Genomic DNA, 20312 nt, shown 5'->3' on the forward strand with positions numbered 1-20312 from the left:
AAGCTACATTGCTCAGGCTCCAGCTTCAGTCCCAAGTGGTGGGGCTCAGGGTCCCGGGCTTCAGCCCCATGTGGTGGGGCTTTGGCTTTCTGCCCTGTGCCCCAGCAAGTCTAATTCTGGCCCTGCTTGGCAGACCCCCTGAAACCTGCTCGCGGCTGCCTGGGGGACTCCAGATCCCTGGTTGAGAACCACTGCTCTAGCATTTTGGCATTCCAAGTTTACTAAGCTATAATTTATTTTTTTTTCAGCCCAAGTCTGTGTCTTTCAGAAAACATTTTTCCTGTTTATTAGTTATCAGTTTTCCCTTCTTTCTGACAAAGCCACCATTAACCTTTGCCTTTCTCTTGGTTTAGTAATACTTCTTTTTCAAACTCCAATGGTGGACAGCCATGTGTCTTGCATCTTAATTCTTTATTCCTACAGCATGTAGTGTAAAAGAACTTTGGAACCTCACTTTGTTTTTCTCTCTCTCTCTTTTTTTTTCCCCAAAGGTTGTACCCTGCTCTTTTATGAGACTTATGGCAGGAATTCCATGGAACAGAACAATTCACCAAGATATGCTCTGTTTGCAGAGGACAGCATAGTGCAGTCTGTCCCTGAACATCCCAAGAAGGAAAATGTGTTTTGCCTCAGCAATTCTTTTGGAGATGTGTATCTATTTCAGGTAAGGATAATATTTTTTATTTATGTCTTTATATATAATATAATTAGTTATGTGCCCTGTGCTGATTGATTGTTTGCGCCATCCTGCCCCTCCTGCTCCTTTACAGTCTCTTCACCTTAGTTTCATTCCACAGCTACCCTTCTTACCCTCTTCTCCACTGCCCTGTCTCTGTCACTCCCTTTCCCTTCCTTTTTCTCTCCATTTATCTGATCCCCTCCTAACTAAACCCTCCCTCCTGCTCCCAGAAATTGTGAAACTAACATGCTGTTGGCTACAATCACTATGTTCACACTGCCTGTGTGTTCTACTCCTTTACCACCCTGTGTCTGTCCCATCTGTTTAGATAGTAAGCCCTGCAGGGTAGGGACAGGATAGTCAGCTGCTCTGTATTTGTATAGTGCCTAGCACAACGGGGCCCTGTTCTCGGTTGGCCCTCGTAATAAACATGATTAATAGCAATAAACTATATATATGTTTGTTTAAATCTTAGTCTGTACCTCAGACTTTCACTCAATCCTATCTTCAAGCAAAACTTTCATTGACGTTTTATGGGGATTTTTGCCAGAGGGAGGACTGAGTGAAAACCAAGCGCCATGTTCTCCACTCCATTAATGCTGTTTTTTGCTCGTTGGGGAAGGGAAAGGCAAGGGGTACGTAAGAAGAGGTGGAAACAGGAAGGGTAACCCAGATGAGTAGCAGGGGAGATGATCAGAGTCAGTCAAGAGACCCGAGAATTAGATAGCCAAATGTAATGTGAGCTTAAGGTGAGAAGTGTACTTTGAGAGGTAACAGTAGAACAATGATGTTCAGATAGAGGAAAAAAGAGAGAGAGAAATGTCTGGTCCTGACAAGGAGGAGGGCTGCAGGCATGAAATTAAAACAATAGTTAACTATGATAACTGTTGATGCTGTCATGATTTTAGAGATCCTCCAGGTCTGTCACTGGTCCATTCAGGTGCATGATGATACTTCATCAGTGAACTCAGCCAGCCACAGCTACAGAAATAATGGAGGGGCTGGAATGGATGGGGTTAAAATAAACGGAGCGTAACTTATGCTGTAAGGCATCTATTGTTCGCCCGTTACAACTCATAGGAAATCAGCAGTATTATCAAAATCCAGATACATTATTAGCACTCCACAGTTCCATACAGATGGACCCACCCCTGACTCCATTAGCCTCAAAGGGAGTTTTGCTTCAGCTCAATGTTGACGTTTGGAACCCAAAAAAAGTAGTTAATAATCTAAGGAAACTAACCACTGTCTGTGTTATTGGAGAGGCTCATAACATGCAGCCATCCTCCTAAGGAAAAATACATTATTGCAAAGCTGTATTTTTTTAAATTGATGTTTGCAGACATAAAATGCATAAAAATGCATCCTCCCTTGTCCTGCTGTGCTCCCTCCACTAATTTGAGCTTGTTCAAATATGCAGACCCCTATCCTCCGAAATCACTTTTGTGGCCACCATCACTGTGGCCAAGTCAGACTGGAGGAAACTTGTCTTCATAGCCTGCCAGTTTTACTTCTTAGCTGGCTGAAGGGTTGATCCGTACAAATCACTTCACCTCCACAACTCTCAGAAGTGCTCTTGTGCTTGCTGATTCTAGGGCACTCACAGGCCTGCAGGACTCAGAAGTAAAAGGCTGGGTGTAGCAATCATGGGGTACATCTACATTGCAATAAAAAACCCATCGCACTGAGTCTCAGAGCCTGGGTCAGTTGACTCGGGCTTGCAGGGCTCAGGCTGCAGGGCTAAAAATCGCAGAGTAGACATTCGGGCTCAGACTGGAGCTCAGGTTCTGGGACCTCCTGCCTCACTTTGTCTTGGAGCCTGGGCTCCAAACTGAGCCTGAACATCTACACTGAAATTTTATAGTCCCACAGCCCAACTCAGCTGACCTGGGCCAGCCACAGCCATGCCTGAGTTTTTTCATATCATAATGTAGACATACCCCATGAGACAGTGGAGAAAAGGCTACCAGCAACCTACTTAACTTAACTTAACTCTACACACATGCTTAATTTAAAGCATAAAGCTCATACAAATCAATGCACCTGACAAAAACTTTTTAGTATCACCTAAGTGCCATTTTTCCTCTTTGATTAGAATGTTGCTTTCTTGATCTGTTATGTAGGCAACAAGCCAGACGGACCTGGAAAACTGGATTACAGCAATACACTCTGCTTGTGCTTCCCTCTTTGCAAAGAAACTTGGGAAAGAGGACACTGTCAGGCTTTTGAAAAACCAGACCAAGAGCCTTATCCAGAAGATTGACATGGATAGCAAGATGAAAAAGATGGCAGAATTACAGCTTTCAATTGTCAGCGATCCAAAAAACAGGAAGGCCATAGAGAATCAGGTACTACAAATCATGTATTAATTTCTGCTACTGAGTTTGTTACACAGTCTTGACTACAAGGCTCACCTGCTCTGGGTTCAGATTTTGTTAATGTTTCCTAGGCTTGGAGAACAAGTGTCCCTATGGATTCACAATGCAAAACGGGGAAATCACTGGTAGCTATACAATGCCATACAAAAGACCTAGCCGGTGGTTATAGAAGCTAACTACTACAACTTTGCCTGTAAGGACTACTAATCAAATTTCCACATATGGAAATAGATATTGCTATAGCATGCTGCAAAAGTCAAACAAGGTCTATGTTATACTTGTGTTGGGTGAATTATCAGCCAGACATTCCTGTCTTCTGCTCTTGTTGCTTATAGTTTATTAGCTGCTCATAAGAATTAAGAATGAATCATCATTAACATATGGAACAAAACCAGGGGACAGTTGTAGAATCTGAATTCTTAATATTTAGGGAAAAATCCTCCAGTCTCTTTACACAAGACTTCCAAGGCTAGTTATACAAAAGGACTTAAGCACTTAACTGTCACTTTAGGCACTTCAATCCCATAATCAGGCCCCACTGGGATTCACAAAGCCCCCACTCAGCTGCCCCCGAAATCTGTAGGCACCTAAACATGCTTGGTGCCCAATACTAAGTTCTACTCTTCCATAGAACTTCATGTGTGAAATCTTGACTCCGGTGATGTCCATGGGAATTTTGTTGTTGACTTCGTTGGGCTAAGATTTCACACTATGTGGTTAAATTTAGGGCCCAGTCCTTTGTAAAATCTCTGGGATTAGTACCATCCAAGGGAAAATCCTACATACTATAGGAACCTACAGCTCCCCAAGACTTACAGCTTCTATCTTCCTCAACATCTTTATTGTTAAAAAGCAAGATATTGAATGCCTCTGCTTTGGCGGGAGGGGAGTTAGGGAGTGGGAGATCTCTACATCCCTGCACCATGTGGTTCTTCGCACACCATTCACCAGCCTCTAAAAAGGGGTTATAGTACGGGAGTCTGTACATGTTCATTTTTAAGTATGTGTACATATTTAAAGGTGTGCATACATGTTTTTAAACTTTCTGGTATTTCGGACTTTGGGGAGTTTAATAGTATTAGGTTTGAAATTTGGTGGGTTTGATTGCTAGCATTTGATAAAGAATTATTGCATTTCTAACATTTGGGAATCCAAAGAATTTTAAAGCTTAAAATGATAGTTGCCCTCCCCACAAAATAACTATGAAGAAGAAGGTGTTATTTTTATAACTCTCTGCCTTGGGACTTGTTGCTGCTGGACAGGTAGCCGAAGTATCTCCTAGATCAGGGACTGCCTCCAGCAGTAGATGTAACGTTTTTAGAGCAATATGGGACCTCAGTCCAGTAATAGCAAACTTAGAGCCCTCTTACAAAGAATGGTGACCCACTGCATGGGCTTTAAAAGAATTAGATCCACTGTCTGGGGAAACCCACAAAGGGCCTGCTATAACTACAGATACAAAGGTCTTGGGAGAGGCCATATCTAATGGATTAGCTGTGAGTCTGAAATCTGTTTATGCCATCTCGCTGATCTGGGAGCTGTGATATATTTGTCTTTCTCTAAGTATATCATAAATATGTTATGGGTAGGATTTTAAAAAGCACTCCACCTTGGCCTAACTCTTCTCCATTGGAGTCAATAGTAAAACTCTCATTGAGTTAAATGGGAAGGGAGATAGGACAAAGTAGAGTGCTTCTGAAAAGCCCTTACTACACATCTCAGTTCATACCCATCTCAGAACTAACAACACTAGTTCAGTTACTTTTGTTCTGGAGCTGCAGTAGCATTTTGCCACCAAACATTGTGAGTGCAATTTTTTTGTGCATTAGGGAATGTACATGAAATGGGTGCATATACACTTATCTTCAGGCACAGCTTAAGCACCCACATTTAACCACTTTGGCTCACTTAATTATTAACATGTGTACTGTTGTGTAGTGGGCAAATAAATCATAATATGTGCTACAATCACGGGGCCCAGTTTAACTGATGTTAAAGGCAATGAAAACACTCCCTTTGACTTCAATGGGAGTGGGGTCAGGTGCATGTCCAGGAGATCTTTAAATAGAATTATTCTAAAAAGAATGTTGCAAAATAAATCAAAAGTAGGGCCCTGCATCTGGGCACATGGGGAATGTCTATCAGCATGAATGGAAAGTCCTCTGTGGACAGAAGGCAGCATATATCTCTTAATGTTTTCATTAATGTATTTGCTATTTTTCAATCACATGGCTGCTTCCCTCCCTGTTCCTCTTCGTTTTGTTACGAATTTCTTTTAAAAGAAAAGATCATATGGAATAACTCTGAGTAATATTGGCTTGAATGCATTCTGGGCTTCTTTCTGCAGATTCTAAAATGGCAGCATAACATTATTATGTTTTTTTGAATAATTTTGACGTAGCTGACATGATTCACGTTTGCTGTAGACATTCTACTTAACTCACTTATCAGATGGTTGTGAGGAGAAGTATTTTCTTTTTATTAGCAGGCACTAAAACAATGAAATGTTAATGGGAAAAGCAGACACGTGCTTGGAATTACTTTTATGGGAGTTTTCCTAGTTTCCTTTAGCTAAGTGTATTTTGTCATAAAAGCCAGAATAGCAAGATCAATAGGACTGCATTCTGCTTTCTCAAAGTCATCTTGAACTATACTGTACTAGTTCCCCTTTGCCTGCCTCTACTGTCCTCTCTCTCTCTCTCATTGCCACTTTGAGGGCAATTCATTACATGGTTTGTTTAACATTTAACAGATTATTTTTCTGTTTAAAATTTAATAGATTTCTCCTTCAGTAACAAACATTTATAAGATCATGACTTTAATTTCAAGCTATTTTATTGGGCAAATTGACATCCCAAGCTCCAACTTTTCATATTTTTTTTTTTAAAGAATGAAATTTAATACTGTTAAATAATAACATACATGAGTAAAAAGTCACAGTACCAGTTCTCCAAGATAATCTTTTTCAAAAGAAGTTTGCTGGGTCCTTGCTGTTTTTGCTGCAAGAGAAATAAAGCTTTAGTTGCAATCGATTGTTACTTTTTTTAAAATTGGCACACCCAGGGACTAACAACTGATATCTAGATTTACTGGGCCAGAGCATCAGGTGGTGTAAATCAATGTCACTTCATTGAGTACAATAGACCTACACTGATTTGCACCAGCTGAGGTTCTAGCTCATTATTTTTTACTGTGTAAAATTGTCCTTCTCTCCATCCTCAGTAAAATGCTTCCATTTTAATGATAGCTCACCACTATGGAAAGAAGTAAATAGACAGGGAGAGAAGTTAGGGAAATCTTGCTCTGGTCTTCACACTGATGCATTTGCCATTTTGCGGATCCTGAATCAAGAAAGGAAATCAACCAAGGTTTTGAATAAAATACTTTCTTTAAACTTAAGATGTAGAGCATCTCTGCATTTGGAGAAACTGTGTTGGTGGCTGGAGATTATGGGCTGCAGGCTAATTCTTCTATCCTTTGCAGAAGGCAAGTTGGCTAATAAGTTTGGGCCTCAATTCAGCAAGTTTCTTAAGCATATGCCTAACTTTAAGCATGTGAATAGTCCAATGGGGCTACTCACATGCCTAGTGCCTTACAGAATCAGGGCCTTGATGCTGTTGCTATGACCCTGAAATGATGACTCCTTTCCATACTGTGGTCAATATAGTAAATATTCTGTACATCTGTACTTCCACCGATAAGAAAGTGACACTGGTTGGAAAAAGCTAGCTGTCTGTAGTTTTTCTCCATGTGTATTCTTCTTGTTGTTTCAATATATTTTCGTTAATGTTTCTTAACTTAGTAGACAGAATGGTAAATAAAGGATACTATTGATTTTACACTAATGTTGTTTTACTGTGTTCTCTTCCATTTTTCATCTCTTTGATTTCAAAGATCTAGTGATAGCTGAAGTAACCCTTATGTTATACAAATTCCTGGAAGAGTGCCATAGTTGCTGCTTCAAGCTCTCTGTAGGAACACATGACAAAATAAAAAGATCTTTTCACAGTCCCCTGATAGTGAGTGACTCATTCATCCAGATGTGTGCAATATGGATTGTGTCTGAGAACTGAGGAATGGAATGCAAAGAGTTTTTTGTGTTGTTTGTAATGTGGTTGAAAAGCTGTTCCTATAAAACAGCAGGGATTTTTTCTTTTAAATCCATAGGGCCACAGTAGGTTCCCCAGATCAGCTTCTAAGGATACATTCTGTCTGAAAAAAAGTCTCAGGGCAAAATCCTGCACTTCTTACTCATGCAAATAGTCTGTTGCAGTCATTTCTGTTAGCAAGGAGCACGGTGTTTTGTGTATGGGGGGAAAAATCACATCAGTTTAAAGTGTTGGATCAATCTTTTTCTTCTCCTCACCTTTACCTGGGCTCCTTCTGCTTTGTTGGGTGCAATGGGAAGAATTTGTTTTAAAATCATATCATGTGTCAAGGAGTTTTATTCTTTTTGTGACTCTGGCTCAGTCTGAGTGAGCACAAAGCTTTTTCATGTGAGAGTATTTAGATGAACCTTTAAATGTGTTTTGTCTATATTTGTCCCCTTTTCATGAGTCAGCTCTTACTTCTGACACTCCATTTCAGTCATTTGTGTGGAGATGGTTTTTGTTACACTGGGCTTTCCCTACCTAAAATGATCCTTCTCAGAGCTCCATGTAAAGAGCTGCATTCAAGAAGCCAGGAATAATGCAACGTATTCTTGAACAGCATCGACTGGCAATTTGGTCCAGATCATCAAAGGTATTTAGGCACCTAATTCCCACAGAAATCAGTGGGAGTTGGCATCTAAATACCTTTCAATGTCACTTTAGGCCCTTATCTGTTAACTATTTACATATATTTCAGTCCTGTAGCAGATCCTATAGGTTGTTAAATTAGCACAGATATGAACAGTGCAAGCATCTTAGCTTATCTCATGCTATAAGGGTGTCATATGTTTTACCATTTAGTTGATTTCCAGTTGTTTTCCAATATCTTAATAGATTTTTCTCTGACCTAGGAGCCATTTCTCCTAGTGATCTAAGAACAACCCTTGCTTCCCAAATCTTTTCCAAGCCTCTTTCCTCCTGCATCTCAGCTATTGAAGCCTCTTCCTCCCCATTCCAGGTATCTGCTGCAAAAATAATCCATCTTGCCTACCATTCTAACCATGTTCAACCACCCTACAATTCCTTTAGTGGCCCTCAGCCTAAATCATTCAAGTATCTCATCCATGTCTTCAAGATCCGCCACAATATATCTCATTTCTATCTTTCTGCCTTTGTCTCATTTTTTCTCCTCTCTCAAGGCACTTATGTGGATGCTCCCTTTATGTCTTTCTCCCGTGCCCACCTCTCTAAAACTGGACCTCTGTTTCTGACCATAATGTATACAATGCCAATCCCTGTCCTCTTTTAACTCCCTTTCCAAAACCCACTTCTTCAAGGAGGCTTATAACCTCTGGCTGAGATTTTAAAACCAGTGGGACTTGGATGCCATCGATGGGAATTGAGCATCCAACCTCCCCCTAATTGGCTTTGCAGATCTCCGTCTATCAATCAAAGCATTTACTATTATGTACAAAATACTTGCAGTTACCTGGAAGAATGCTAGCTTGCCATGTTGCCAGGCAATCTGACTGTCCTCTCCTTTGTCCTACCTGCAATTGATAATGGCTGGGTAGGTGGCCAGAAGTGTATTCTGTTGTGTTGTGTATGTTTGTTTTTTTAAAAATATGTCTCAAAACCATCAAGTCTGTTTAGCTAGCCTATCATATATGTAACCACCTACCATACCCATTATCATTCTTCTCCTCCTTCCATTCCCTGCTATTGTTTGTTGCATTGACTTTTCTTTTTTTACCTCTTATCTTACACAATAGCCCCTACTTCTAATTTATGTGCATGATGGGGTTAAATCCTCTAGTCTTAACTCAGGCTGAAATCAATGGGATATTTGCCTCATTCAAGTTAAAGGCAGAGTGAGGATTGTAGCTGCTAGCCCATAGATTGTAATTAACATGTTGGACCAGGATGTGTTTTACTTTGAAGTTGTTGCTTTTTAGATTGTAAGTTTTCCCCTTTAGTCTTCAAGTGTATAAATCATGGGCAGGGAGAATTATCGTAGTTTAAAAGGTTTAGACTAATAGCAGCTGGTATTAGTTCACAGTCTCCAATTAGTTCCAGACATCCCTGGTTTTGATAAGACTACAAGACAATCCCTGAAATTCCCTGCCCACAGTTTTTGCTAATGCCATTAAACGTAACATCATGATTACTGGTGCTTTTGGAGTTGATTAGCTAGCATCCTGCATTGCTGATAAACACAGTCATGTAATCCTTTCTCCAGAAGATCCTTGCATCATCTCTTCCTGTCCCTCCCCCATTTTAGCTTATATTTATTTAAAATATATTTCTGTAGAAAAGCTTACGTGGGATTTTCAAAGGAACTTAAGGAACTTTGGTGCCTAAACTCCATGATTTTCTGAGAGTTGGTAGGCCAAACTCCTAAGTATCCAGGAAAATCTCAACTCTGTTTGTTAAATGTGGGATTTTCAAATATATTCAGACTCAGCCTAACTTTGCCTCCTTTGAAAACTCCCATGACTACAATGGGAGCTGACTTAGGCCACAGCTGAATGGTTTTCAAAATTCCATTCTAAGGCTGTGTCTGCACTGCAGCTGGGAAGTGTGATTCCCAGCGGGTGTAGACTTACACAGGCTAACTCTGCTCAAGGTAGCATGCTAAAAATAGCAGTGTGGCTGCAGCAGCTCGCGCTGCAGCTTGGGCCAATCGCTCATGGACAACCCTGTCCAAGACCCTAGGTATGTGCTTGGAAGGCTAGCCCAAGCTGCTGTCTGTGCCCGTGCTATTTTGAACAAAGTTTATGTATGTACTTCTACCCAAGATGGGAATCACACCTTTCAGCTGCAGTGTAGACATACCCTAGGTGAAAAGACAGACCTGAGCTTTTTATTGTTGTGGAAAGCTTGCACACACTTTAATTCTATGGACATCAGTGTATGGAGAGGGAAGACTGTTGTGGAACCACATACTATATTACCCCATCCATGAAGTAGAGGTAGATGGAAAAGTGTCATACTAAGGGTGTCTGGTGAAAGGAGTTGAAGTAAAGGGAAGCTTAAAATAAAGAACAATCATAAAATAAATCCAGGGTGAGTGGTGAGGGGAAGAGTTCTTTGTAAGGATTTATGCACAGGCATACATACATACATGCGTTAAAAGTTGTTTCTGGTGAGACTGCACTAGGTATTTTCCTTATGTGAAGGACACATAAGGAAAATACTCTGTCTTTTCTGTGTGTATGTTTGTGTATCTTTTCTTTGTGACCTAAAACACATTTTTAAGAGAATAACACTCAAAGTTTTTTTTTCTTTCTGGATTTACATAACACAGTTTTTCTGATCAAGGATAAATTTGTTAGTCTCTAAGGTGCCACAAGTACTCCTTTTCTTTTTGCGGATACAGGCTAACACAGCTGCTACTCTGAAATCTGAGATGGTATGTCACAGAAAAACTGGAGGCTCTTTTTTGGGCTCTTTTTCTAAAGAGCCCAAGAAGCAGATAACTCTGACCCATGTAATAGTGGTGCCAACTTTATGTTTGCGAACACATGTGTGAAGGGAGGAGTGGAGGAACAATAAATGAGGAACTCAAAGTGAATCCAGAACATTTAGTGGCTCCTCAATCAGTTGCAGTACAGCTCCTACCACCACCATCACTCATCTTTCTTTATGATAAGAGGACTGATTTACCCCTCCATCACTCCATTTTTTCACCCATGAAATTAACAGAGTTGCACCAGCATAAAACTAAAACAATGCAGTGGTGAATTGAGCCCTTTCTGTTGTCTGCAGGAGAAGGGAAAAAAAGACACTACTCCCAAAGAGGGGGTAGCTCTTACAGGAGACTTTCTATGGTACCTCTACTTATGGAATAATTGCAATAGCAAGAAAGAGAATTAAAAAAAATCCATTACCATGGGAAATGGTCATTTTCCTGTTCAATGGAGCACAGACATTAAAACAAATATTTGGAGAAAACAAAAAGAGTGTGCATCAAACATGCTGCAACATATCCCACTCCTTCAGAATGAATAATGTATTTGGAACCTCTGGTGTCTCGTGCCAGCATGTAGCTGGCAACTCAAGGCTTGTCTACCTGAAGTATTTTTGCACTGGTGAAGCTACACTTCCCCCATGCAGGTGTGCTACACCATTGTAAAGAAGGGTTTATACCAACAGGATTTATCTTGCTTTCAAAAACCACTGCAAAAATTAGTGATGTAGATGAGCCCTAAGAAATGTATAAGAAATAAGGCAGCAGGGCAGGAGAAAAGCAGAGTCACAACTCGGAGAGCTATTAGCAAGAAATGAAAAATGGATTGCAAAAATTAGGATATTGCGTAGCTTATAAAGAATTTTATATTTTATTTTTTATTAGTGAATCATTTCCTTGGTTACATGACTTGTGGTTGTGTCACTCATAAAGCATTAAGGACTAGGAAAGGGTGACTTGTCTGTGGATGACCTTGACATTAAATTGAGTTGTCTAACAAGAAAAGATGGTTGTTCCAGTATTTTCCTGAAGCCATACTTAACTACCTATGTGCACTTTTCCTGAAGTGCATCAGGGGGAGCAGCATTCAGAAGGAGCCAGCAGAATTTAACAGTGCAACAGACTATTCATTTCAGTTATTCAGCTATTCAGTTATTCATTTCTTTCTGATATTTGGTGACATGACAAGGAAACTGATCTGATTTCACTTTAAGCTTCAAGCCAAATGTGTTAGTCATTCAGTGCACCTAGAATTTGTATACCCTTGTTATCAGCTTCTCCTTTGGGCAATAAATGATTGAAAGGTACTTGTCCAGACTGAGTTTTTAATAGTTCTAGATTTCAGATGATAGGATTTATCTAAGGGTTTGTCTACACGTAAAATGCTACAGCGGCACAGCTGTGACCCTATAGTGCTTTGGTGTAGACGCTGCCTACACCAACAGGATTCTCCCATCAGTGTAGGTAATCTACCTCCCCAAGAGGCAGTCACTAGGTCAATGGAAGAATTCTTCTGGTGATCTAGCGCTATCAGCACGGGGACATAGGTCAACATAACTATGCTGCCCAAGGTGGTGTATTTTTCACATCCCTGACCAATTTTCTAGTATAGACTAGGCCTAAAGTGTGGCCATGGTTAACTTGCAAAATACAGCTGCTCTTTTCTGTTGAGGCATCTATATATGTATATATAGACTGATTCTACCTGCGCTTACACCTCTCTAAATCAAGGAATTTACACCATTGTAACTGAGGGCAAAATCTGGCCCACATACATTATGTAAATGTCTGTGCTTGTGCACATATACACACACACAAAAGCCCACGCTTCCAGTTTGGGTACTTATGTTCAGTATCCAGTCCAGCATTTGGATCTTCAGTTTGAAAGTTATTCATATAAGTGCACACCTTAAATGAACATTTATTCACCTTTGAACTCCTCAGCAAGCGTGTGTGTGTATTTAAATATTTTATATTGTATGACGCAAACACACTCTTCATTGCAGCAGGCTCCATATTATATGTAAGGCTTGTAATGTATTTAATTGACATTTACAGTACGATTAGGTATGGGGAATGGTTTATCTGTTAATAGGAGTAAGACCCAGACATGCTGGTGTTACCAGTTGCTACCTCTTCTTTAGGAATGGGGGATTCAAAAGGAAGAGCACTAAAAAACCAGCAAAACCCATCAACATTGCTACTTGGATGATTGATTTAGCTGAGTCATGCAGCTTTGCTTTTAGGCAACCAAACATAGAATCTAAGCTCATAAAAATGTAGGAAACAAAATTAATCAATTTTCTTGAAACTTCATGAACCACAAGGATTTGTTTTTATGTAATTGCTTCTGTGGGAATCAGGCTACCCATGGTACATTCATCTTGTCAGTATATATTTAGGACCACCAGCTTTGTTTTATTGTAACACAATATGACTGAATGTGTTTTGGCAAGAGAAAAACTAATCCAATCCATATACCTCCAGATGAAAGTAGTTTACTGGAAGTTTGTGGAAGAGCTCACATTTTCAATGAGACCCACAAAAACATTTTTTTCTCTAATTGTCCCTCTTCATATCTACATAGATCCAGCAATGGGAGCAGAATCTAGAGAAATTTAACATGGACCTCTTCAGGATGCGCTGCTACCTGGCGAGTCTACAAGGTGGGGAGTTACCAAACCCTAAGAGCCTTCTGGCTGCCACCAGCCGTCCTTCAAAACTGGCCCTGGGGAGACTGGGCATCTTCTCAGTCTCCTCTTTCCATGCACTGGTGAGTATGACTGCACTTTGTGACTGTATTATAGAAGGGTCTGGTTACCTTATCACTAGTGATTTATTTGTATGAAGAGTAAAGCCAGGAAACTCATACAGACACACTCTCACACAGCGCCAAACCCACCAGCTGCCAAAGAAACCCCATTAGTTCGTGGACCCTAAATGCTCAGGAATTATCTTGCCCAGAGACAGACTTTGGGACCTGGAATCATTGGGCCATGCTTTCTTTCACCCCAAATTTGGAGACTCAGATATGTTGAGGCTTATCTCAGCTTTCATTTAAAACAAAAAGACCACCGTGTAAGTTTCTGACTCTCTTCTTTGCAGAGATGGGCTTAAAAATGTAAACTTATCATTGTGGAAGGTTTGCCACAGTGATTTTTTTTCTCCCTTAAATTCACAGCTCAACTTTTATATAAATTAAATAAAATAAATTAAATTGGGGTGAGGGCTGGAGTTAATATTTTTAAAAGTAATTAGTGATTTTGGGCCCATCAGTGCTGAGTTGCTCATCTTAAAACAGCCTGATTTTCAGAATGTGCCGAGCACTGTCCATCTGAAAATCAGGCCTCTTTACAGCGTCTCAAGTTGTGCCCCCAAAAGTGGGGGGAGGTATCCAAAATCATTAGACACTTTTAAAAATCTTGTTGTCAGTCTGCAAAGAATAATAGAGCGGATCCTTAGCTATTGTATGCTGTCATACCTTTCAACAGACCTACCATAGTTTGCACCAGCTGAGAATCTTCCCCCATCTCTCTAACCCTTGCCAAAAGTCTAAGGCTGATCACAATGAGCAGGACTGGATCCCATTTGATGTGATCGGGAATTAGGGTGGAAAAGAGTTTTGAAGGTCCACCTTGAAATATTAAGGCAAGCTCTGCCACAGACAGGGACTATATTTCTCTCTTGCACATGCGTGCACTCTCTCTCTCTTTTTGCCCATGTGGCTAGTGTTATTGTTTGCTAATCATGTGGTCTGACAATATGCTGTTATCCTGCATGCTTGAGACTTTTGTGTGCCTTCCTTCCTTGAGGAATTTAACATCTAAATCATGGCTTATCATTCTTCCACAGGATCTTTGCAATAACTTCTTCAGTCGCATGGTTTATGGCCTTGTACTACCACTTAGCTTGTTGTGGGGCAGAGCAATATTTTCTCAGTATCTTCCCTACTTGACTTTTTTACATCATATTTCTTCAATTGTCACTTTGTATTAATAAAAAAAGGAGCAGCAGTGCAAAACATTTGACCCATTGGTCTGGGACCATGTTGAGACAAACTGAAATAACCCTCATTTGATGCCTCGTTATAATTACTTTGGCGTTATCTTGCTGTTATGTGATCGAGATGTGAAGGCTTGTATGTATGTTTCATAGATCTGCTCCAGGGATGAGGCTGCTCTAAGGAAACGAACCCTGTCTCTGTCACAGAGGGTACGAAGTAAAAAGGGCTTATTTTCCTCACTCAAAGGGCTAGACACTTTGGCAAGAAAAGGGAAAGAAAAACGACCTTCAGTAACTCAGGTAAATGCCAGTTTAAAATCATTAAAAGGCTTATGTTTAGCTTGTAAATGACAGTACTGTAAAATTAAGTTCCTATTGCTGTGTGTGTACATTGCTGAATAAGAGAGATTCTGACCCATAGGAGTAGACAGTTAGTGGCTCTAGACAAGCATGGCCTGAGTGTGTTGTGAGGGCAGTGTACTCTGCAAGGGGAGGTGGAGATTCCTGCAGCAACACTTCGGAGTGACTTCATGTGGCGGACATGCAAAGCAGCCCTGGTGGGTCTTGACGGGAGCTTAGACTCCAGTGCTCCTTCAGCCGGAGAGGGAAGGATGTGATGACCTAGGGGGCTAGATTTTCAGCTGGCATAAATCTGCACAGTTCCACTGACTTCAGTGGAGTTACTTCAGTTTCCACAAGATGAGGATCTGGCAGAGTTTTTCTGAATTGTACAGGCAGTAGAGGAAAGGAGAGAAGGAGTGGTTAATTTTTGGTTAACTGTTATAAGGCAGGCAGGCTCATGCACACACTCAGAATGCTACTGTTTTCAGTAGCTTTCTGCGTGCCTACCGTGTTAGTTGGGCTCATTTTGTAAAACCGGCCATGCGGGTCACTCATTAGTCCATCTTGTTCTTCGGTTATTCCCCCAATCTTGCATTTTACTTTTATTAAACAAAAATCCCTGATCATGTAGCATTTGAAAATTGGCTGCTGCAAATACACCGGTAATTTGCCTTCAGACTTTTTAAACATGCCCATCCATATTCATATCACAATAGCCCGAGAGCTGATGTAATGGATTTAATATTGCACATTAATATGTCTTGGTTTTATGGTCTAGCAGTTCATATTCTGAATGGGTAAATATTTATCTACGTGATAGACTAAGGGTGTAGTCTATTGCATAGTGACATATTTCAACATATCAGAGAGATGTGCTTTCGTGATGAACGTAGGTAATAAATAACTGATACCCAAGCCTGACTGAGCCCCTGGCTAATATTTACAGGGCTGGGAAGAGAGACAGTGCATCCCCTGCCCCTGGCCAATATCCCTCCCTATCCTGACTCCATATGACTCCCCTTCATGCCCCAGACTCTGTGGAGAGTGCTCCACAGAGTTCACAGCGGGGACTGTGTCACCAAGGCAGCTGTATCCCTCCTTTTCTGAGCAGAAGGAGGAGAATCTGAACATGGAGAGAAGGGTGCCTCCACACTTGGATTTTCAGGCAACAATCTGGGTAAAATGCTCCTTTCATCACCCTCACTGCAAGGAATTAGCACCAAGGGCTGGAACAAGCTGACCCCAAATAAATCTGTTTTCAGAGACTTTCTGTTTTTCTTTAAAGTTTACTTCACTTTTTATTTAAAATCCTACTGTAAAACTAAGGAAATGTAAACACAAAGTACTGTGTGTCAGTCATACTAGGGCTCTGACTCATTTCCATAAAAGTGAAGAATTTAAGAATGATGGCTGAAATTTTGACTCACTGACCCTCACAGGGTGCCATAGAGTTGCATAGCTATATAGATAGATCTATTCAGGGCCCAATCCACCCTTCCTTGTGTACCTTTGAATCCAGTGGGAATTTGGGATGAGCAAGGAAGGCATTCGTGAGTGTTGTGTTCACAGTGCTGTGGTGCATAATCATCAGATTGTGAGTTAAGAAGAGGATGTCAGCCTTGACTCTGAATCTCCTTGCTTTCATTGGTTTAATTCAAATTGAATGTGGTGGTTCAAAATACTTTAAGCAGAAAGCCAGATAGCATACTCTCAAACCTTTTAAAGTTTTTTTTTTTATCTTCAGCCCAATTTTATTTTATGGTATTAATTTAAAATCCACCCTGGGAAGATTTCCGATATAAAATTGAATGAAGGGGATAGTATTTTGTTCCCCCATTATTTAGAAACCAATCAGTTATGGAAACTGAATCCTGGCAGATGGTTGATATCAAGGTTCACATTATCCCTGATCTCTGAAACAGTTTCTGTTTCTGTTTGATTCTAAATTAAAAACTATTTCAAAAGGTCATAAAAATAAGATACTTTGATTAGAGCTCTGAGTGGAACATGGGAAAGGAAGTTAATAAGTGTTGCTGTTTATTCACATTTCAATACCGCATCATGTGTACAAGTCAAGAGAAGAGAGTTTGGGATTGTCTTCTGTATCCTAAGACATTTAACTGGGACGACCAAAAAATGACACTTTCTAACAACAACGTTTATGTCTGATATTTTCCTACTTTGTTGATATTAGAAGTGAACTAAAAATTACATTTTGTACATATGCCTTTTTGGGGGTTGGTCCTATTACTTACAAGTGGCAAAGCATGAATGAAGTATGCAGGTCTATCTGTCTAGGTACTGTATGACTAATCACCATAGGAACTGAGTGTATCCATAATCATGAATGCCTTTTTTAGCCTCCCAGCACCTGTGAGTTAGGTAAGCTTCATCCCCACTTTACAGCTTGAGAACTTTAGCCTTAATTTCTCCGTTCCTCAGTTCCCTATCTCTAACGTGGGGATAATACTCAGCTACCATTTCTTGTTATTGGTACTATTTTTTTTTTTTTTACCCTTCTTTCTATAAAGATAGACTTCTCTTACAACCATGAGTCCAAGCTAATGTGTTTTAGAAAACCACTACATTTATTTAGAATAGCATTTCTATAAATAATAGTGACACGTGGTTTGACATGATATGGTATTTCACAGGCTACCAGGACTGGAAACTGTTGGCCCGAGGGTTATTTTGCCACTCAAAGATACTAGATAAATGCAAGTACCATATATAGATAGATAAGAGCGAGGGAATGTGAATGTGTGTGTGGCCTTATAAGAGGAGTCTTGCTGTAGCGTTAACTATGGAGAGAGCATGGATGCTGTCATAATATATTCTCTTAGTCAAAATAAAATGGTAACATGTCTCAAAAATAATCTATTCTCAGGTTGGTTGGTTGATGGAATGATATTTTGTTACCTTTCATCTTTGTTTATGCACAAGAGATTTAGCTGTATTGGAAACTAACCTTGTATGTTACATAGCACTTAGTTTGTTTGATTATTTATCTGTGCATTTGTTTCAATTTAGATTTTTGACTCAACTGGGGGAAATGGATTTGCAGGCACACAGCTACTCCAGAAATCATCCACCTCTACTGAGGTAAGATAAGCCAGTCTTTGTACTACATCGTTAAATGTACTTTTAACTTTCTGAAGGGATGTCACATAAGTATATGAAAAAAAGCTACTTCAGAAACTTTATTGAATATCCTCTGGTATTAATTGACAGAACCACAATTTGATTTATAATCTGTTAAGGGAAACCACTCTGACATGGGTTTTTAAATGTGTAAGGTAGACTTTTTCCTTAACTAAAACTTCCTATATAATCCTGATCCTAACTACTACATATCTCTCTGTGTGTGTGTGTGAGAGAGAGAGAGAGAGAGCGCATGTGCGTCAATATCAGCAATTAGTTAATTTGGAAGTATTCATTTCTTGTGTAGTATAGCCTAGACCAAGTTATTACTGGATTTTTGCTTATCATTTGGCATGAATTCGTTTGACAGAACCTGTATATTTAAAGATTAAGAAACTGTAATATTACAGAGTCTGTATTTTCAGGTAGAAAGACACAGAACCTAATGTGCCTGGCTGCACCGTACATGTGGGAGGAGATGTGGTGGAGGGCAGTAGAACCCGCCCCCACTTGAAGTACCCTGCATAGTGGCTGGTCACGGTCACAATCCTCCTCCTTCGTGCTTGCTGGGGTGCAAGCCACTCTAAAGGAGGAGGTAGGGTTATGGGGAACTGACCTCTACCCTGGCCACACAATTGTCTAGGAGCAGAAAAGAGCATAGTCCCTCCTCTTCCTCTGAGGTGATGTGTCTCTGCAATGCCCCTGAAGCAGAGCAGTACACCGCATAACTGCCACAATTCAGTCCTTACTGTTTCAGTGTTAGTTGTATTTGCAGGTACAATGAGGACTTAAACTGTACTGTAGAATCTGGATGGCATCAGGATCATTGAGAGGGCTTTCCAGCTCCTCTCCCTTCTTAGGCTTGTGCAAATATTCCCCTCTAATTAAGATGATCTCATTTAGTTTTGTGGCTTGTTTCTGTGATATTGTACTTTTAATTCTCATCTGTTAAGCAGAGACATTTTTACAAAACATCAGAGATCTTTTTAATTACTATTCTGACCTATCATTCATTTGTGTGCCTAAATCACTGGCAGCAAATGACTCATATTCTTTCAAGCTGCAGACCTTTGTTTGCTATAAGGACAAAGCAAGGGAATGCCAAATATCTCCCCTCCAGCTATGCATGGCAAGGAAGTTCTCATTGATTTAAAAGAGAGTGGGCAGGACTAGCCTTTGGTGAGTATACTAGGTTGATCCAAGTGGTTAGAACAGGGGTGGGTAAACTACGGCCCGTGGGCTGGATCTGGACATTTTAAGCCCACAAGCTCCCGCTGGGGAGTAGGCTCTGGGGTCGCAACATGTGGCTCGGCCCTGTTCCGGCACTAACCCATTTTTTCTGGATTTGAAGTCCAGACAGAAGAAGCCCTCTCCATGCAAACTTGCTGTTGTGTGAGCAGGATATAGGGCCAAACCAACTGGTAGAATTGAGGCAAATTTGTTGACAGATTGCTGCAATAGCAGCATAAGTCGCAGGTGTCATGCCTTCCAAGGGTTGGCGGTACTAAGAATCAGGATTCTAGGGCTTAATTTTGATTAGACCATCGTTTGGTTCCCTTGAGTATCCCTCTGGAATAAAAGTGATAGTTTCTCTCCACTTTACATTTTCACTCACTTTCATTCCCTGGACCAGATCACCCCCTAATGTAATTTTAAGTTTTAAAGAGCTAAGAAGAAATTATGCCACAGAACTATGTTCCCTGCATTGAATTACTCTACCTAGCATTAGATGAAATCTGCATTTAGAATGAAACATTGCAATTAGAAATGACTATAATCAAAAGCTGTAATGCAACTCTTGATGCTAGATAACATTTGAGACTTGGGAAAAGTTTGTTATATCTCATGGCTTTTTATGCTGTAATTTCCAGTTATGATGAGGTGTATGGTTTACTTCCGTATTGTGAGTATTAATTTAGTGGCCAGATAATAAAGAAATATAAATATAGATTTCCGTAGAATTATGCAAAAGTACACTCTGACAGAATTTTCCCAATGACAGTACCAAACCCTAGAGTGTTGTTGTGCCTATGAAAATAATCTCTAACTCATTATGTGTTTGATGCAAAAAATCAATAAAAACAACTGTTCTTTCAGCGATGTAATGCCTGTTATTTGCTGAATACTGTGGGAGGAGGGGGAATATTTATAGAAAGTTGCCCCTCTCTTTCAATAGGCAGTATACGTACGTTGTAATTATATGGGATTTC

At 40.2% G+C, this 20312-nt stretch overlaps 1 protein-coding gene across 3 annotated transcripts in view; it reads left to right on the plus strand.

Moving 5' to 3' along the window:
* Positions 1 to 20312, plus strand: part of TIAM2 (TIAM Rac1 associated GEF 2) — a 104673-nt gene that overhangs the window by 13078 nt on the left and 71283 nt on the right. For 2 of the 3 annotated variants that reach the window (XM_077813234.1, XM_077813235.1), the window contains exons 3-6: positions 492 to 664; positions 2803 to 3027; positions 13205 to 13390; positions 14773 to 14919. In XM_077813234.1, the coding sequence (XP_077669360.1) occupies positions 492 to 664; positions 2803 to 3027; positions 13205 to 13390; positions 14773 to 14919 (731 nt within the window). Of the gene's footprint in view, positions 1 to 491; positions 665 to 2802; positions 3028 to 13204; positions 13391 to 14772; positions 14920 to 17991; positions 18064 to 20312 lie in introns of all 3 variants that reach the window. The other variant, XM_077813233.1, reaches the window with a different exon arrangement.

This window comes from Eretmochelys imbricata, chromosome 3 (assembly GCF_965152235.1).
Source record: "Eretmochelys imbricata isolate rEreImb1 chromosome 3, rEreImb1.hap1, whole genome shotgun sequence".
In the NCBI taxonomy this organism is placed as follows: Eukaryota; Metazoa; Chordata; order Testudines; family Cheloniidae; genus Eretmochelys; species Eretmochelys imbricata.